Below are 17,031 nucleotides of genomic sequence, written 5' to 3'. Positions count from 1 at the left end.
CCCCGCGATCCCCTGCCTGCTGACACAGCGCCCTGCCCGCCTGCACCATCGGCACTTCGGCGCCCGCCTATAAAGGGCGAGGGGAAAAGCCGGCGCCGCCACCGCCACCTTCGCCTCTGTGCCCTGCTGACCAAGTAAGTACCAGGCTGTGAGCCCCCCAAGCCCCCCCACTGCACAGGTGCTGCCACGCTCCCTTTGCCCCCTCCCCAAGCCCCCCCACCCAATGCGCACTCTGGGGAAGGGCAAGCCTCGGGGTGCTGCGTGGCACAACAGGGGTACACTGTGTGGGCAGGAGGGACCCTGGCACCCATTTTTGCAAGAGCCAGGCTGCTCTGCCCCAGGGCTGCACCCTGCACCTGTGCCTGAGTTGGTGTCACTGCTGCCCCCCGGCACCGGGTACAGTGCCACCACATCTGGCCGGGCCCAGGAGACGTCTCAGGGAGCTTGGGAGCAGAGAAACTGAGGCAGCCCCGGGTACATCACATGGAGAGATGGAGCATTGCAAGTGCCCCCTGCAACTTGGGGGGCACCAGGGAGAGATCCCCCAGCATCAAGGGAAGGTGAATGGGAAGCATCCCCCATGCCAGTCTGGGAGGGCGAGGGTCCGGTGGCGCGGGGTGTGTGAGGGCAGCACCACTGGCACCCCGGGCTCAGTGGTAGGCAGCGGGGTGGCTGGGGGCTGATGGTGGGCACCTGCCCGGGGTGATGCGTGGGGCTCTGCCAGCAGCTGAGTGACCTGCATGACCAGCAGTGAAGCCATGGACACCCTGGGGCAGTACAAGATCACAGTGTGGGAGGAGGAGAACTTCCAGGGCAAGCGCTGCGAGTTCCTCATGGAGTGCCCCAGCATCATGGAGCGCGGCTTCCGCAAGATCCGCTCCATCAAGGTGGAATCTGGCCCGTAAGTGCCCTGCCAGCCTCACAGCCCCTTGGCACACCCCGCTCCGGCAAACCCGCTGCTCCCAGGGGACTGTCGGGAGCTGCCAGGGAGCCAGGACACCCAGCTCCTTCCTCAGTGCTGACACAGACTCATCATGCGACCTCCCTCCCTGCGCTCCTTGCGTGGTGCCTCAGTTTCCCCACCTGCAAAGCAGGGAGACCCTGCCAAGTCAAGGCGTGGGTCGGAGGCAACAGTGTGGCCCTAGGGAGGGAGGTCCTACTCTCAAAAGGGACTTTTGCTGCTAGCAAGGACCCCGACCTCAGTGACAGACCCAAACCCTGACAGGACGTCTCCATCCCTTGCGCGGGAGGGAGAAGCCGGCCCTGGGCTGAGCCTGGGGGCTGCGTCGCGCATCCCTGAGGGCTTTCCTCTTCTCCCCTCCAGCTGGGTGGGCTTTGAGTACCCCGAGTACCAGGGGCAGCAGTTCATCCTGGAGAAGGGTGACTATCCCCGGTGGGAGGCCTGGAGCGGGAACAGCGGCTACCGGACCGAGCACCTCCTCTCCTTCCGGCCCGTCAAGTGCGCGGTGAGTTACGGGGACATCGCCACTGTATGCTCAGGGCAGGCAGAGCCTCCCCCGGCAGCCCAGCATGCAGGGAGATGAGGGACGGACAGGAGGATGGTTATGTGGGATGTGGGATGGAGGGGTGAGGCATGCAGGGAGGTGCCGTCGGGTGGAGGGGTGACTGCACCCACTGGCTCCTGCCTCCCTGCAAGGATCCTGGCTTTTTAGGGCTAAAATTTAGCCTGAAACACCATCCCAGCTCCTTCTGTTTTGTGCATTGGAGAGCCACCTCCTGGGCTGGGGTCCCCAGGCCTTGTCCCCCCACCCCGGATACCCAGGGATGGGGTGAGCAGAGAGGAGATGGCAGGACTGCGGGGATGCTTGGGGTGCGGGGTCCATCCCCCTCCCACCTGGGGTACCCGAACGGTGCCCAGGCAGATGCAGCCTCTATCACTCCATCTGCAGAGACACTGGTGCTCGCAATAGCGGCACGTCTGCGCCTCCGAGCGGGGGGTCCCCCCCCAACTTTTAATAATCACCAGGCAGATATGCTTGGGCTTTAATAAAGGGGATGCGATAAGATCACTCCTTACTGGCAGCACTGCTCCTCGGTGCAGATAGATGCGTGTGGGGGCTGGGCACGGGGGACAGTGCCGCATCGCTCAGTGTCCCAGCAATTAACCCCTCAGTGCCCAGCACCCAGCAAAGCCCCACAGAGCTGCTCTCAGCAGCCTGCCTTGCCCTGCAACCATCCTGCAGCCTCGGGGAGCACAAGGATGCTGAGGGCAGGAGGCTGTGTGGGTGCAGAGGATGTGGCCACTGTCACCCTCACTGGCAGCTGTGCATTGGGAGCACAGGGACATGATAACAGCATCCTCTGGGCACCCCTGAGGTGCCAGGCTGCAGGACACCCCACGCCTTGTGCCAAAGCTGGGCATGGTCCCAGGCCTTCCATGGTGCCTTGGTGCATGTTCCCCTGATGCCACATTCCCTATCCTGGCGCAAGCCACCCCATCCCTGCTAACCCCCTGCTCTTTCCCTCCACAGAACCACAATGACAGCAAAGTCATCCTCTACGAGGCGGAGAACTTCCAGGGGCACAAGTTTGAGCTGAGCGATGACTACCCCTCACTGCAGGCCATGGGCTGGGGCAACAAGGAGGTGGCATCCATCAAAGTGAACGCTGGAGCGTGAGTGCCGCCAGCGGGGAGGGGGGCAGCAGGGGCCAAGAGCAGGGGTTGGGTGAGCACCTCCCTCCTGCATAGCCCTAGGAATGGGGAAGGGGGACCCCAAAAAGGAGGGGTGCCTGCCTGCTCCCCTTCCCTTGAAAATCCAAGCTCTGGGGTGTTTTCCCTCCCAGAACAAGCAGAGGAATAGGATGGGATGGGACAGGATGGGATGGGACAGGATGGGATGGGATGGGATGGGATGGGATGGGATGGGATGGGATGGGATGGGGGGATTTGGCCTGGGGCTCTGAGCCAGGGGTCTGCCTGCAGGTGGGTGGCATACCAGTACCCAGGATACAGGGGCTACCAGTATGTGCTGGAGCGGGACAGACAGAACGGCGAGTTCAAGAAGTACAATGAATACAGCAGCCAGGCCCACACCAACCAGATCCAATCCATCCGCCGCATCCAGCACTGAGCAGGGGCAGGGCCGTGTGCCCCGCAGCCTCCAGGCTGCCGTGCAATAGACCTCTATCTGGTAGCAAATAAAGGCATTTGTCAAAAAAAAGTGTGCTCCTGCCTCTGCTCTGCACCTTGGGGGGCTGCCAGGCCCGGGGGAGACCCCTGTGGGGTGGGAGGCAGGGTGGCTGCCCCACCCTGCTGCCCCCCCAGCTCTCAGCAGCTGGAAGGGGTTTCCCCTTCCCCAGGTGGTTTTGGACCCATGGCCACCTTCACCCTGGGCTGAGCTCTCTGCACCCCACCTCTGGTCCATGCACAGCAACTAGAGTGGATGCAGAATGGTTCCCATGCCCGTGATGCTCCAGCTGGGGAAACTGGAACTTTACTGGGAGCTTACTGGCCTTACTGGGCAAAGAAGTGGCTGGAGTCAGGAGGGGGCATCCAGCACCCTTGTGCCCTATGTCCTCCTCCCAGGCTCAGCACCAGCGAAGGTGATTGCTACAAAGCCTGTGAATACGAGGTCCCCTCTCTCTACACACCATTTTGGAAGAGACGGGGGGGTCCCTGCCTGCTGTAGGCCTGGGGAGGAGAAGGAGCGTTGGGGTCATCTTGGGGGACAGACTGCCACAAATGGGATGGCTACAGTTGGGGTACTGGCTTGTAGAGGGGGTGTACAGGGGTTGTGTGTGGGTGCTGGGGACAGGGACAGGAGGTCCTCGGGGCAGTGCCCTGCAGCTGGCAGGGGGCTCAGCTCACTGCTCCCAGCACCCTTAGGGTCCGGGTCCTCCCACCCCCAGCCTGGCCACGCCAGCACATCCGTGCCAGCATCCGGCTCCGGCTCCTCCCGGGCACACTGGGAGCCCCACCCAGCCTCCTCCTCCTCCTCCAGCACCCTTTCCCGGCCTCCTCCTCCTCTTCTATTCTGCTCTGGCACCCCGAGCCCTCCTTGGGTGCAGGCCTCGGGTCCCAGGGTGCTCCCCACACCCAGGACATCCCCTCTAAAGCCGCAGGATGGTGGAACAGTGCCGGGTGGCTTGGATGCTTGGGTTGCAGATGCCCACCCTGCTGCAAGCATGCCTGGTGTTGGGGTGGTGGGTGCCCCAGAAGGCTGCTGGGAGACTGGGAAGGACCAGGCTGGGGGGTGGTGTGTGCACACCCTACACCCAGGGCTGCACAGAGACCCCAGCCATGGCGTGTGTGTGTGCATGTATGTGAGTGTGTGCACTACACACAAGCTTGCATACAAGCGTGCACACAAGCATGCCCATGCACGCCCTGTATGTCCCCACTTCCTCTCCCTTTGCATCCCAATGTGTGCCATGCAAACACCCCAGCACCTTGTGCATCCCCATCCCGCAGGGCGTCTCTGCTGCAGGGTGCCCCCAGCCCTCCCCTGTCCCCTCCGTGTCCCCGCTGGCCCCACCCCGCCACGGCCCCACGGCAGCCGGCCTCTCCCCCTGCACAAACACATTCCTGCACACCCGGCCGGGCTGCAGCCAACCCAAGGCCACGTCAGCTCGGCTCTGCTCCACGCTGCCAGCACACAGGTGAAGTTGTCCTGGGCACCTGCGCGTAGGGCTGTGATTGGGGGGGCATGTGGGGGTCACGGCAAAATGTGGGGTCCTTATTGCTCCATCCTGGGGTGGAGGGGAGAGCGCTGGGTTGGGGGGTGGGGAGCAAACTGCCTGCTTGCAGCCAGAGGGACCTTCTGCTGCTGCCAGCTGGGTGCTCCACGTGTCTGGGCTCTGTCCCCCGGAGCCCCACAGACCTGAACCCTGATCTCCCAGATCCCATGGACCCGAAGCTCCATCCCCTGGCTCCCCCATGGACCTGGGCCTCTGTTCCCTGGATTCTTCATGTACCCTGTCCCCCCATCTTGTGGGTCTGCCCCAGCTCCCCCATGCCCCAGCTCCCCCGTGAACCTGGGATCACATCGCTCAGGTCCCCAAAGCTCCGCATGGGCACAGGACTCCCCAGCCCCTGGGCCCCCACACTTCCTGCCCCTGTGTACCCCTCAGCCCCCAGGTCACCCAAAGCCCCCAGTCCCCTCACACCCCACTGTAAGCCGCACCCACCCACTGGCTTTCCCAGGGACCCAGGAGTCCCCATCCCCAGTGCTCCCTGCAGCCCCTCCATCTCCAGCTCCTGCAGCCCTAACCCTGCTTCTCAGGCTGATCCCAAACCGCTCCCCTGACTTAAGGCTGACACGGGGTCCCCCAGCCCAGGCCCCCCCACTTCATGCCCTCCACGGTGCAGGTTTGCTGGGGAAGGATCCTGGCCACTGGGGCTGCTGGGGGGAGAGGGGCTCGGCGGGTCTGGCCCCCTCCCCACCTCACCCCGCTGTCTCCAGGGCTTGTTTTCCGTTGCCTGCGGTTTGTTCCAGTGACTCAGGCAGCGAAAGCAAGTCTGGGAGGCTGCGGAGCCACTGCTGGGAGAGCTGCACTTGGGGGGCTGGGGAGGGGAGGAAGGGGGGAGCAGTCAGGGCTGTTGGGCTGAACGGAGCTGGGACACCCCGCTGTGGGGTTAGGGGAGCTCAGGGGATGAGCTGGGGGAAGACAAACTGTTTAAAGGCTGTTACATCCAAACGGGATTGGTGGGGAATTGGTGGGGGAGTACCGTGGGCTCTGCTCATGTGTCCCCCTGCCAGCATCTGCTCTCTGTCCCTGATGGAGATGGGCAGCAGGGGTGGAGCACCTGGAGCCCAGCTCAGCCCCCATGGGACCCCCTGTTTCCCAAACCCTTTGGGCACTCGCACTCAGGAGGAGCCACCAGCCTCGTTGGGCCGTGGCACCCTGGCTGAGCAGTGCTCCCTGTGGCCTGTGGCTTCTTCTTATGCAGGGCACATTTTGGCTGCAGTATAAATAATAACCGTGGGCCTGGCATGGCCGTATGCTGGTTTCCATTGTATTCACATTTCGTGATGACCACTTTCAAAGAAATTCAGCTAAGTCTGGCGTGAGAGCTCATCCCTTTACTAGACATCAATGAAACACCACAGGAGAGGTCGTGGGCTGATGGGCGGCGTGGCTGTACGGCATTGGACTCATGGAGCAGAGCTGGTGCCTGCTGCTGGCATGCTGCCTGGATGCCTCGAGCTGCGGCGTGCTGACGGAGGGTCTGCTCTTGGCCGGCACCCCGTGGCTGCATGTAGCAGCTGGAGCCACGGGTGATGGGGAAAAAACCTGTCCAGATGTGTCTTTTGGGAGCTGAGGTCTCCGCAGACCCTTGCCCTCTTATAAGTTTCTCCCGGAATTGCCATCCTGTCTTCACAACACCCAGGGCTGCCCAGGACAAGCTGGTGGAGATGGGGCGATGCAGGCTTGGGTGGGTGCTGGGGGTTACGCAGCTTCTACAGGTCCTAATAAACATGGGCGAGAGATTGGGACAGGGCTGGGAACCCCGGGATGGTCACAGGCTTAACCGTCCCCAGGGCAGAGGCTGTCCAGAAGGGTGCGGAGAAGCCAGGGAGGTGGCAGAGCTGTGATACGTCCTGGTACCACCAACCACTGGAGTTGCACTTACCCACCCCGGGGCTCTGGGCACTGTAAAGGGACCTCGGCATCAGGGTCCTGGAGCTGGAGGGACGTGGCAGGGACACAACTGACCCACCCCAGGCCTCTGGGAGCTGCAAGGGGACCCCAGCACTGTGCTGAGGACCCTGGAGCTGGGGAAGGGGCAGGCAGGGAGCTCCACGGCCGGCAGCGTGGGTGGCTGGGAGGCAGGGAGGCAGGCGGGACAGTGCTGTGTGGCGAGGCGCAGCGGGCCCAGGCGATGCCGACAGTGCGGGGACCGCCGGGACCGCCGGCCGGCCGTGCGGGGACCACCGGGACCGCCGGCCGGCCGTGCGGGTCGGGAAGCGGGGTGCCGGTGGTGGTGGTGGGAGGCCGGGCCCGGGCGGTCTCCAGGCAGTGTCCGAGCCCCGCTCCCAGCTGGGATGGCAGCGCCGTGTTTGCGAAGAGTTAAGGAGGCGGAAGAGGCAGGAAGCGGCCCGAGCCGCTCTCCATAGAAACCCGCGGCCGTGATTAAAGTCTGATGCGGACCCGATAGCAGGGGGGGGCAGCGCCCGCTTTAATTACAGCGGAGGAAATTGCTGGAGCCGGGCCCCGAGCCCCTGCGAGTTGCCTGGAAACTCCCCCCACCCCCGCCTCCCCCGGCCCCTGCCCGTCCCCTGCCCATCCCGCTGCCATTTATTCGCCATCAGCTGCTCCCTGATAAAGTGGAATAATAATAATAATAATAGGGGCAGGAATATTAAAACATGCAGCCCGCGGGCCGCCCCCACAGCTGCCATGAGACACGGCGCCGGAGCGGTGCCCCTGCTGCTCAACATGTACCTGCCAGGTACGGGCGGACCCCCCCGGCTGCTGCCCCGCCGCAGCGCCGTGCACCGCACAGCACCCCGGCCCCTGCCCGCCCTGCCCCGCCGCTGCACCGGGGCCCTTCTCTGCCCCGTCTCCCCCCAGCGCCCACCCTGCCTTCCCCTCTCCCTCTGTCCACCGTCCCTTCCTGCCTTCCAGCCCCGCAACCATCCCTTCCTCCTTCCTTCCAGCCACCCTCGCAGCCTTCCACGCCCGCACACCCATCCTCCCTTCCATCCTTCGTCTGCCCACCGTCCCTCTGTCCTTCCATTCCTCCATCCACCTTTCTGTCCTTCCAGTCCATCCTTCCACCCACCCACCCTTCCTCTGTGCTTCCATCCATCCTTCCACCCCACCCACCTGTCCCTCCATCCCTCTTTCTGTCCACGCTACCGGCCATCCCCTCCATCTACGCTTTGTCCCTTCCATCAGCCCATTCTTCCACCGTCTTACCCATTACCTGCCCTTCCTTCCATCCTTCCACCTCTTGCCCTTCCTTCTCTCTTTCTTCTTACCCTTCCCTCCTTCTTCTTACCCTTCCCTCCGTCTACCCATCCATCCACCCATCCTCCCTTCCATCCGCCCACCCATCTCTCCTTCTGTCTTTCTATCCACCTTTCCGTCTATGTCTCCTTTCCATTCGCCAAACACCGCCACTCATCCTTCCTTCCACGCGCCGCTCCTGCCACCCATCCTTCCACCCCACCCGCCTCCTCTCCCTCTCCCCCTGCCCCGCAGCTCTCTCCCTCTCTCCTCCCTACCCCAGCCCGCGGGATTTTCTATTCCTATTTAAAAGCTTGCCCGGGTCCGTCGGAAATCGGATTTCCTTTTTCCTGGACGCGTTTCCTGGCTTCACCGCGGCGGCGGGGGCAGGCGAGGGGGAGCGGCCGGGGGCTGTGGGGAGGCTGCCCGTGGGTGGGCGCCGGGGGGTTGCGGTTCCGCCTGGCCCCGGCCCCCCCCTGCACCGCCACCCGCACCCCTTTTTCCCCCCAGATCCAGTCGGGGAAACTTTGTTCAAAGACGGCAAGAGCCAGGCGTGGGGGTCCCTCAGCCCGGGAGTGCAGAAAGGTAAGAGCACCGCTGCCCCTTCCCCGGGACCGGCCCCGCTCTCCTCGGCCCGCCCGGAGGGGGGACCCTCCCGGGGCACACGCACCCTCCCCCGTCCCGCAGCCACCGGGGACCCTCTCCCGTGTGCCGGGCACTGCCCACGTGGGACATGGCCACAGCGGAGCCCCGCTCCCTGCTGCTGTGGGCGGCTCGGGCTGGGAGCATCCCGCCACCAAAACCCACCAGGAGAGCGGCCGAGCCCCGACGGCCGGGAGCTGCCGTCCCGTTGCAGCAGCGGGGAGCGGGGTGCCCAGTGCCCCCGGACGCCCGGGACCCCACAATGGGGCTGGGCGGGTGTGGGGTCCCAGCTCGGGTCCCCCCGGTGCTCCGGGGACATCCAACAGGGAGGGAGCTGCCAGCCACCCCAGAGCTCGGGGGGCTAATCGGGGCTAGGGGACCCGTGCCTGGGAGCGGTGGAATGAGGTGAGATCCCACCGGGAGGGAGCTGCCGGTGCAGGGCTGGGGCTCGGGCAGGGCATGTGTCGGCTGGGAGGTGGTGGATCCCCGGGAGCCAGATCCATCCGTCCGGGTAAAGCCGTCCAGGGATCCCGGGGATTGGCCAAGGGCTGGCCAGGGAGCAGCCTGGAGCCTGCCAGGGAGCACAGCAGGGCTGGTCATCGGGCAGGCACGGGGCCAGCACTGTGGCGTTTGGGCCATGTAGCTTGCCCACCTGGCGAGGAGACAGGGATCAGGGAGTGCTCTGAGCAGGAGTCCTGGTTTAAGGGATGTTAGGGGGGACAAAGCTGGGACCGGGGGGGGGCCTTTTGCCACTGTACTGTGGACTCTGCCCCAGCCGTCCTCTGCGCGCTGCGCTGCGCTGAAAAGGACCTTTTTGGATTCCTGGAGGTTTCCTCAGGGAGCTGCCAGGCACTGCGGCATAGCACCCTGCGGCAGGCAGGATTGAACCTTGCCACCCCACCCAGCTGCACCCCCCAACACCTCCCTGCCCTCGTTGCATGGGGTGGGGAACCCTGTGGGTGGGGGATGGCAGCAGCCCAGGGTGGGAGCTGCGGGGATGCAGAAGAGGCGAGGGCTGTGGATGTACCCTAGAGAGGAGAGATCCCCCACCTTGGTCCCTGGATTTGGAAATACAATGCAATACCTTGGAAAGACCTGGGCTTGTCTGCCTGGATCAGGATGTCTGAGCAAGGTTTGGTGGAATGGGGATGGATGGGGAACGGCTGTTCCCTGCTTCTGCCAGAGCGAGAACTGGGGGGGCACCAGATAAAATAGGTGGGTGCGAAGCAAGCAGGACAAGGGGGTTCTTTGTGGGAAACATCACTGAGCTGTGGGACTGCCTGCTGCAGGGGTCGTGGGTGCTAAACCTCTACGTGGGATCCAAGCACCTTTAGACAAAATAGTGGCAGAAAAGCACAGGGAGGAGGATGAAATGCAGACGCTTCCTCTGCTATGGGAAGAGCCTGTTCTGCAAGGGCGAGGGTCGGGAGCAGGGATGTGCAGGGGGTGCTACTGGGGAGGGAGCATGGGGGAGAGGGGGAGTCTAGGTAAGTGCAGGGCTGCTCTGCAGGGTGGCTGGGTCCCAAGGGTGGGACTGCTCATCACCCTAAGGTCCAGGGACCCTCTCCTCTCGTGACCTCTGGCCAGACTCAATGGAGCCCATCCTTGTGCCTCCCCATGGGCATGTCCAGGTGTGCCAGGCTCTTGTGTGTGCACAGCCAGGCATGGGGGGCACCTCAGGCACCCACCAAAGGTGCTCGTCAGTGCAAGCTGTGGGGTGCAATGGCCATGGCTCAGAAAGGACAGTTTTCCTCTGGAAATAAGGAGCTCTGGTGCCTGATTCAAAGCCACAGCAGGTCCTGCCCTGGTCTCTCCTTCCCCTATACCTGCCTGTGCCTGCCAGGGGGTGCAGGTCAGAGCAGTGTTGCACCCCAACTTCAGCTCACCATGGAGACATCCTTGCAGGGCACAGTGCCCCTAGAGATGGGCAGGGGCTGTGTCTGTGACACCAGCCCAGTTTCAAGCAGAGGTGGTAGTGGGGAATATTGGTGCTGGGATAGATCTGGGGTACTGTCAAGATAACTCCTTCTTGGGGCTGCGGATCAAAGAGCCAGACCAGATCCTCACACCAAAGCAAATCAGCAGGTATTCATCTTCAGTGGGGTGTGAATGAGGGTGGGAGGGCTGTGGGGAGCCTGGATCCAGACCCGCTGCAGCCTGCATTGACCTCTGAGCACTCCTACCCCTGTCCCGAGGTGCAGGGGCAGCCTCTTCTCCTCTGGCTTGGGGGGCAGGATGGGGTAGGGATGCTGCGAAGGAGACACGACCTTGTTACCATCTTCTATGTCTCTAAAGCAGGGAAGATGCAATGAGGTGTATCTGAAACCTGGGTCCAGGAGGGGGCAACACAGCGGGGGGTCGAGGAGACCTGGGCACATCCTGCCCTGCTCCTTGTGTCCTGAGAGGGAGCTTTAACGTCTCTGGGGGCCCGGCCATTGCAGGCAGCGGGCAGATCCAGCTGTGGCAGTTTCCTGCTGGAGCTGCTTTCGGACCGGGCCAACCTGAACTGCATTGCCTGGGAAGGCACGAACGGGGAGTTCAAGCTGATCGACCCCGACGAGGTGGCACGGCGCTGGGGCGAGCGGAAGAGCAAACCCAACATGAATTACGGACAAAGCTGAGCCGGGCGCTGCGCTACTACTACGACAAGAACATCATGACCAAGGTCCACGGCAAGCGCTACGCCTACAAGTTCGACTTCCACGGGCTGGCGCAGGTGTGCCCAGCCGGCCCGCCCCCGATCACACCCTCTACAAATTTCAGGGGCAACCTGGCCCCACTACCCTTCTCGGGCATCTCCAAACTCAACCTCATGACCTCAGGGGTGACGCCGGCCGGCTTCTCCTACTGGCCTAGCTCCAGCCCGTCCCTCTACCCCGGGCACGGGCTCCAGCCCTCTGCCCCGTTCAGCGCCATGGCAGCCTCCCACCTCAACAACATGAACAACCATTACCATTAGAGGCTCGGCCAGCGCAGGCAGACCTCCCCGTCCCCGGCAGCATGGGGCTGTGGAGCTGGGGAGCTCGGCAGGGAGAGATGGGGGGGAGTGGGATCATGCCCTGTTCTCAGTTGCCCCCTTTTAGATTTGGAGAGTGGTGGGGGGGGGGTGAGGGGTGCTTGCAGGGTAGCTGGGTTGGTTCCCTGATGTGGGTGGCTGGAGGAGAGAAGCCACCTAAATTTAGGGTGAGGAGGGATCCATGATCCTTGGAATGGATGTGGATACTTAAAGCAGGGTGTGAATGGAAAGAAAAACCATGGGCTCTCCTCCTGGCAGGGACCGTGCCCCCCTCTTTCCTTTGCAACATGCCTCCCACCCCATGAACATCCTTAGCCCTGTGCCCAGCCTGTGCCTGGCCTCCCCTCTCCCTGCAGAGAGGAGTCTGGGGCTGGGGCCCCAGGGCAGCTATGACCATGGATGAGGGTCCCACTGGGCAGGGGCAGGGAAAGGGGGCCCTCCCCCCACCTTTGTCTACAAAGCCTTCCTTTCCTCCATCCCTCCTATACCTCCTGCTGATGGTTGCTTCCTCCAGACCTCAAGAGAAGCTTTGGTCTGGAGAGCAGATGCTCTTCATGGGTCAGCTCCTGCCCAGGATAGGGCTTTGGGGTTGGGGGTACCAGGGGCAGGTGTGGGGGGCACTGCCAGCCCTCAGGGCAAGGCCAGAGCCTGGAGGCAGCAGAGCCTGGCCCCTGTAACTCTGCCCTCTCCCCAGTGCCCAAGGACCACTCCACAGAGCAGGATGGTCCCTGACACCCTGCACACAAGCCTGTGTCCTGCTGGTCACATCCAAGTTTAATGCTCCAGTTTTGCTGTGGCTTTAGCCCCTCACACGCAGGGCTTGGTGGGACACCCTCCATGGGTGGGGACATCCCCAGGGACAAGGCTGGGTGGGAGGTGGAGCAGCAGGAGGGATGATAGCAGGGTTGGGAGCCCCGGGCACCGAGGGGCAGCCCTGCGTCTCTCCCCCAAGGTTCAAGGAGCCCCCATCCTCCAGAGCAGGACTTTGGCCCAGTGGATGCAGAAGAGCTGGGCATGCTGGGCTCTGCGCTGGCTGGGGGGAGGGACTGGTCTTCAATAAAACAGAGAGGTGCTGTGACCTGTGTCCTCTTGCGTCTGCAGGGGGCTGGCGAGAGGGGAAAACACCCAGCAAATCCCCTCCCATCTGAGCCAGAGCACCTGCAGGGCTGGGGTGGGGAGAATGTGGCACCCTGCTGCATCACCTTTTCTCCAGGCATCGCCTCTAGCTCTTACAGCCCCCAAGGGCAGAGCTGGAAGCTTCTGGGCTTCTTGAGACACCCCTCCAGGGAAGCCACATATCCTGTTCCTAGGCTGGCAAGGGGATGTGGCAGCCGGAAGCAAAGAGGAAATGCTGTTGGCCTGGTGGGATGTCTGCCACCCTGCCATCATCCAGGGGAATCTGGGATGCCACGAGCCAGATCTCTCATGACCCACAAAGCCCTGTGCAACCAGCTCGGCGCAATGCCCTGGGCCCATCATGGCCTGATCCTGCAGCGGGTGTCCTAGGAGTGGGGAGGTCCTGAGCCATGGGGCCAGGCTCATGTGTGACATTGATGCGGGGGTGAGTGGGGAAGCACTGCTTGCCCAGCTTCAGGAACATGTCCACGGATCCACTGGTGCCCGTGGTGGCTGGTGTGGGCTCAGGGGCTGGCCTCTGCCTGCCTCCCCCGTGGGGCTGTGCTTCCCATCCCACCCACATCAGAGGTCCAGGGGCCAGGGCTGGGGGCCAGGCTTACGGCAGGGACAGATCAGCTATGTAGGGGGTGCTGTGCAATTATCCAGCCTATGGAGGGGGTAGTCAGCACCCAGACCCTCTCCCTGTGCTCACCAGATCAGAGCAACCCTCAGATCTGGGGGCTCCATGCTGCCCCCTCTGCATCCCTCCAGGGTCTGGTCACTCTCCTGGACTTGATGGCATCTGCTCAGATGAGTCCTCACTGCCCTAATCAGCTTAAGGGAGGGTGATCTGATATCAGCCTCCTCTGGGGAGGGCTCAGGCTGTGGGGTGGGGGAGGCTGATGTTGCTAGCAGGGAGCCCATGTATGGGAAAGGAGCTGTAGGGACTGGGGGGGGTCCCTGCCGGGGGCGGGGGGGAGTGCCCCTCCCTCTGGGGTCCCTCAGCATTGCACAGCCTGGTCCCCAAAGATGGCAGGAGGTGAAGTGGGGGGGAAGGGGTAGTTGCTCCCATGCAACCAGCACTCAGGCTGGAGACACTCTTCCCCGCTAAGTTGGCCTTGCAAGGGCAAAATGGTGGGGCTGGCCACAGCTGGCTCCCTCAGAGCTGGGGCAGGGGGCCGTGCCCCCACCAGGGGACCCTGCTTTGGGGCTTTGGTAACTGCATGACACAGGGCAGGACACAGTTTAAGGGATGTGGGTCACTAGTAGCTCTCCCCGCCACCATCCCGCTCCCATCCCTCCTGTCCCTCTGCCAGTATCTGCACCAGGGAAGCCCAGGTGAGCCCAGTTCCTTTCTCATTCCCAGCCCTGCAATCCAAGTCCCTGCTGTTTCCGAGGCTGGACATGCTGGGGAAACGGGGGAGTTACCTTTTTGGGAGAGGGAGGACCACTGCACACCCCCAATGCAACAGGCTGCAGCCGAGGGCTTGCTTCACTCTGCTCTGAGCTCACCTGGCACGGTCTCTCTGCTCTGTCCCCAGAGTGCCATCTCAAAAGCTGGGAACCAGCCCTGCACTCCCCAGAGAGAGCAGCCAGGAGGGAAGGTGGGGGACACCCATGCAGGACTGCACCAGTGATGCTCTCGCCTGCCTGAGGATGCAGCCGGTGTCACCATGGCAACTCAGGATGCTCCCATCCCCAGGCCCCAGTGGGAGCAGCACCCCCCCCACCCTGTTGTTCTTGCCAGAGGGGGAGACAGAGCATCACCTCCCACCCAACCCAGCCTCCCCCCTCCCCAGAGCCCCGTCTGTCCCAGCCTGCCAGCAGCGCTGCTTTCTTCAGTCACCAAAACCGCCGGCTCGGAGCAGACTGCAGCAAAATCCTGCCAATGGGCGAGTGGGGCTGAGCCCAGCACTGCTCCCAGCAGAGCGTCGTCCCTGGCCCCAACCAGGGGTGCCCAGCCCGGGGGGCTGATGGGGGAGCACTGTCCCTGGCAGTGGGGTGCACCAACTGGGTGGGGTGCCTGTCCTAGGTGGCTGGCATGGGCCCAGCGCACCCGCGGGCTCCAGACCTACCTGCAAGGAGACCTCGGGTGCCCTGCTCAGGGTGAGATGAGGGAATGTGGTCCCAAAGGGCCTCAGCCTGTGCTGGGAAGAGCAAGGGAGCAGCACACATGGCCTGGCAACTTCTTCTGCTGCCTTGTGATTAAAGGTAGAAGGTTTTTTTTGCTACTTTAAAAAAAAAAAAAAAAAGGTGTATCTTTGTCTCTGGCTTTGCTAGCCAGCAAGAGGGCAGGATTGAGCCCTGCCCTGGCCTCAGCTTCTTGCCAGGATGGCGGGAGGACACCTCCAACTCCCCAAAAGCCTCCCAGCCCCACAGTAAGGGACCAGAGCGGGGATGGAGTAGCCCCTCTCCTCTTTTAGCAGAGCTACATCTCCACTTGCTTCACTTCTCATGCTGGGAAAAGCCTTCACGGCACAGCCAGGTCACGTCTGCCCCAGGGGATGCAGGCTGCCTGCCTACCCACCTCTGCTCCCCCTCCAGCTCTCCCAGTTCCCACTTATTTCCTCCTCTCCGCATCCCGGCTGCGCTGGCTCCTCGGCTCGGCCCCCCCACCCTCAAGCTGCTGACTCACATCCTCTCTCCAGACGCCACCTTCCCTTGGCCTGGCTCCCTGCAAAGCGCTTCGTGACAGTGTGGCTCAGCCAGAGCCCACAGGTGCAGGCAGTCGGGCTTCAAAACCCCTTGTGAAGCCCCTCCAAGGAACCAACTGTGATGCTTCCGAAAGAAGCCCCTTTCTCCCTTGCGAATGTGCTGAGGGTTGGGGCCGTGCTGCCACCATAAACCCCCCCAGCCCGGACTTCTCTTCCCCCAGGCCCTGGATGCACCTGGCAGGAGCTTTGTGCATTTTGCATTTATTCCCTGTTCTCAGAAATGCTCTGGATGGAGCCCCAAACCTTGCCCCTGCTGCTGCCTGCTCTCTGGTGCCCAGGCAAGGGCTGCCGGGGAGATAATGTCCTGGTGCTGCTCCTGCCCAGCTGCACACTGAGACCTTGGGCCGGACTCTGCTGAGGGCAGGGGCTGGGCAGCAGGGAGGACTGGATTAATGCACTAATGCCAGATTATGCTCTAATGCAGGACTTCTGATGAGGGAGCAGCGCTCAGTCCAGCCCGGGGGGCACTCACTCCCTGGGGCAGGCTCCCCACAACTGCCCCAGGCCACAGCTTGGTGCTGCCTGGCTGTCCCCCGAGGAGCTCGATCCTCAGGGGTGACATAGGACTGTGAGACAGGCAGGGGACACAGCACAGGGTAACCTCCATGCTCAGCTCTCAGTGGGCTAGAGGTAATGCCCCAGCCGAGGCAGCCCTGGCCCTCTGCTCTGCCCGGCTCTGGGGCAGAAGGATTAACCATCACTGCAGGGCTCCAAGGCATCTGGTTCCCTTTCTTCACCTTCCCCAGCTTCTTGGCACAGAGCTGTCCCCCGTCTGTGCTCCTCAAGTCCCATACCCACCAGCCAGGCAATGCTACAGGCCATGTTTTGGCTGCAGCTGGGACCAAACTGTCTGCTGTCCCACCTCCCTCAGTCTCATGCCTGCCACTGGGCTACCCTGGGCACACGCAGAGCTCAAAGCTTCTTGCAGGTTCCCACCCCAGCCTGGCTGCATCCCCCATCAGCTGAGACCCTGTGGCAGCTGTCCTGCCCCTCCCAGGGTACAAATATCTCATCAGCCAATTTAGTCTAGGACCCCTCATGCTCTCTCTGCCATTTCCTGCCATCTCCCTGGATCACTTTGTCCATATCTTCCCCTCTAGACATCCCACCAGCAGCTGTGACCGAAGTGCCATGGAGCAGGGAGAGGACCAGAAACCTGTACCCACAAGTAATCCCCAGTTCAGCAGAGCAGCAACAGCCCAAAGCTGTGATGGAGTCAGCGTCCGAGTAGCTCCCACAGAGGCAGAAGAGAGACTTCCCACTTCCATCTGCCTTGAGGAACATGTTATCCATCATCCTTGCAGCAAAACAGAGAAGGGCTTGCGCAGAAAGCAGGGCTGAGGCAGGTCCTTTGCCAGCCACGTGGGTGCTGGGTCTGCATCATCCGGAGCAGTTTCCTCCCCACGAAGCAGCTCCGAGTCACTCTGGGGGATGCTGCCAACTCTTAATAGCAAGAGCACAGCTTCCCCACTGTTTGTCTGGCAGGAGGAGGCACGGCTTGCCAGGCTGGCTGCTCCAGCCGCCCATCTCCCCTCCATGCCTCAGTGCCACAGGCAGCATGTCCAGTGCGTGGAGTTTGCTCTGCAGACAGAGCAGCAGAGCAAGGGGAGTCCCACAGAGCTGTTGCTC

The 17,031-nt window shown here is 62.8% G+C and overlaps 2 protein-coding genes across 2 annotated transcripts; both read left to right on the top strand.

Annotated features, from left to right (window-relative positions):
- The first annotated feature begins 740 nt into the window (after positions 1 to 740).
- Positions 741 to 3,092, top strand: CRYBA2 (crystallin beta A2). The gene is made up of 4 exons (XM_009483610.2): positions 741 to 901; positions 1,325 to 1,466; positions 2,493 to 2,635; positions 2,945 to 3,092. The coding sequence occupies exons 1-4, from the start codon at positions 741 to 743 to the stop codon at positions 3,090 to 3,092; spliced, it is 594 nt and encodes a 197-aa protein (XP_009481885.1).
- Positions 3,093 to 7,362: 4,270 nt separating this feature from the next.
- FEV (FEV transcription factor, ETS family member) lies at positions 7,363 to 11,515 on the top strand. The gene is given in 5 exon segments (XM_075711386.1): positions 7,363 to 7,414; positions 8,425 to 8,499; positions 10,998 to 11,023; positions 11,025 to 11,165; positions 11,168 to 11,515. Coding segments are annotated over 5 exon segments (642 nt in total).
- Positions 11,516 to 17,031: the final 5,516 nt, after the last annotated feature.

This window comes from Pelecanus crispus, chromosome 5, assembly GCF_030463565.1.
Source record: "Pelecanus crispus isolate bPelCri1 chromosome 5, bPelCri1.pri, whole genome shotgun sequence".
NCBI lineage: Eukaryota > Metazoa > Chordata > Aves > Pelecaniformes > Pelecanidae > Pelecanus > Pelecanus crispus.
The sequence above is the reverse complement of the archived record's forward strand: the minus strand, read 5'-3'. Positions and strand labels throughout refer to the sequence as shown.

What these genes read in the sequence shown, in the direction of transcription:
- CRYBA2 (XM_009483610.2), top strand. Translation starts at nt 741, where the DNA reads ATGACCAGCAGTGAAGCCATGGACACCCTGGGGCAGTACAAGATCACA. An exon ending in ATCAAGGTGGAATCTGGCCC is followed by an intron (nt 902 to 1,324) that starts GTAAGTGCCCTG and finishes TCTCCCCTCCAG; the next exon opens with CTGGGTGGGCTTTGAGTACC. An exon ending in TCCGGCCCGTCAAGTGCGCG is followed by an intron (nt 1,467 to 2,492) that starts GTGAGTTACGGG and finishes TTCCCTCCACAG; the next exon opens with AACCACAATGACAGCAAAGT.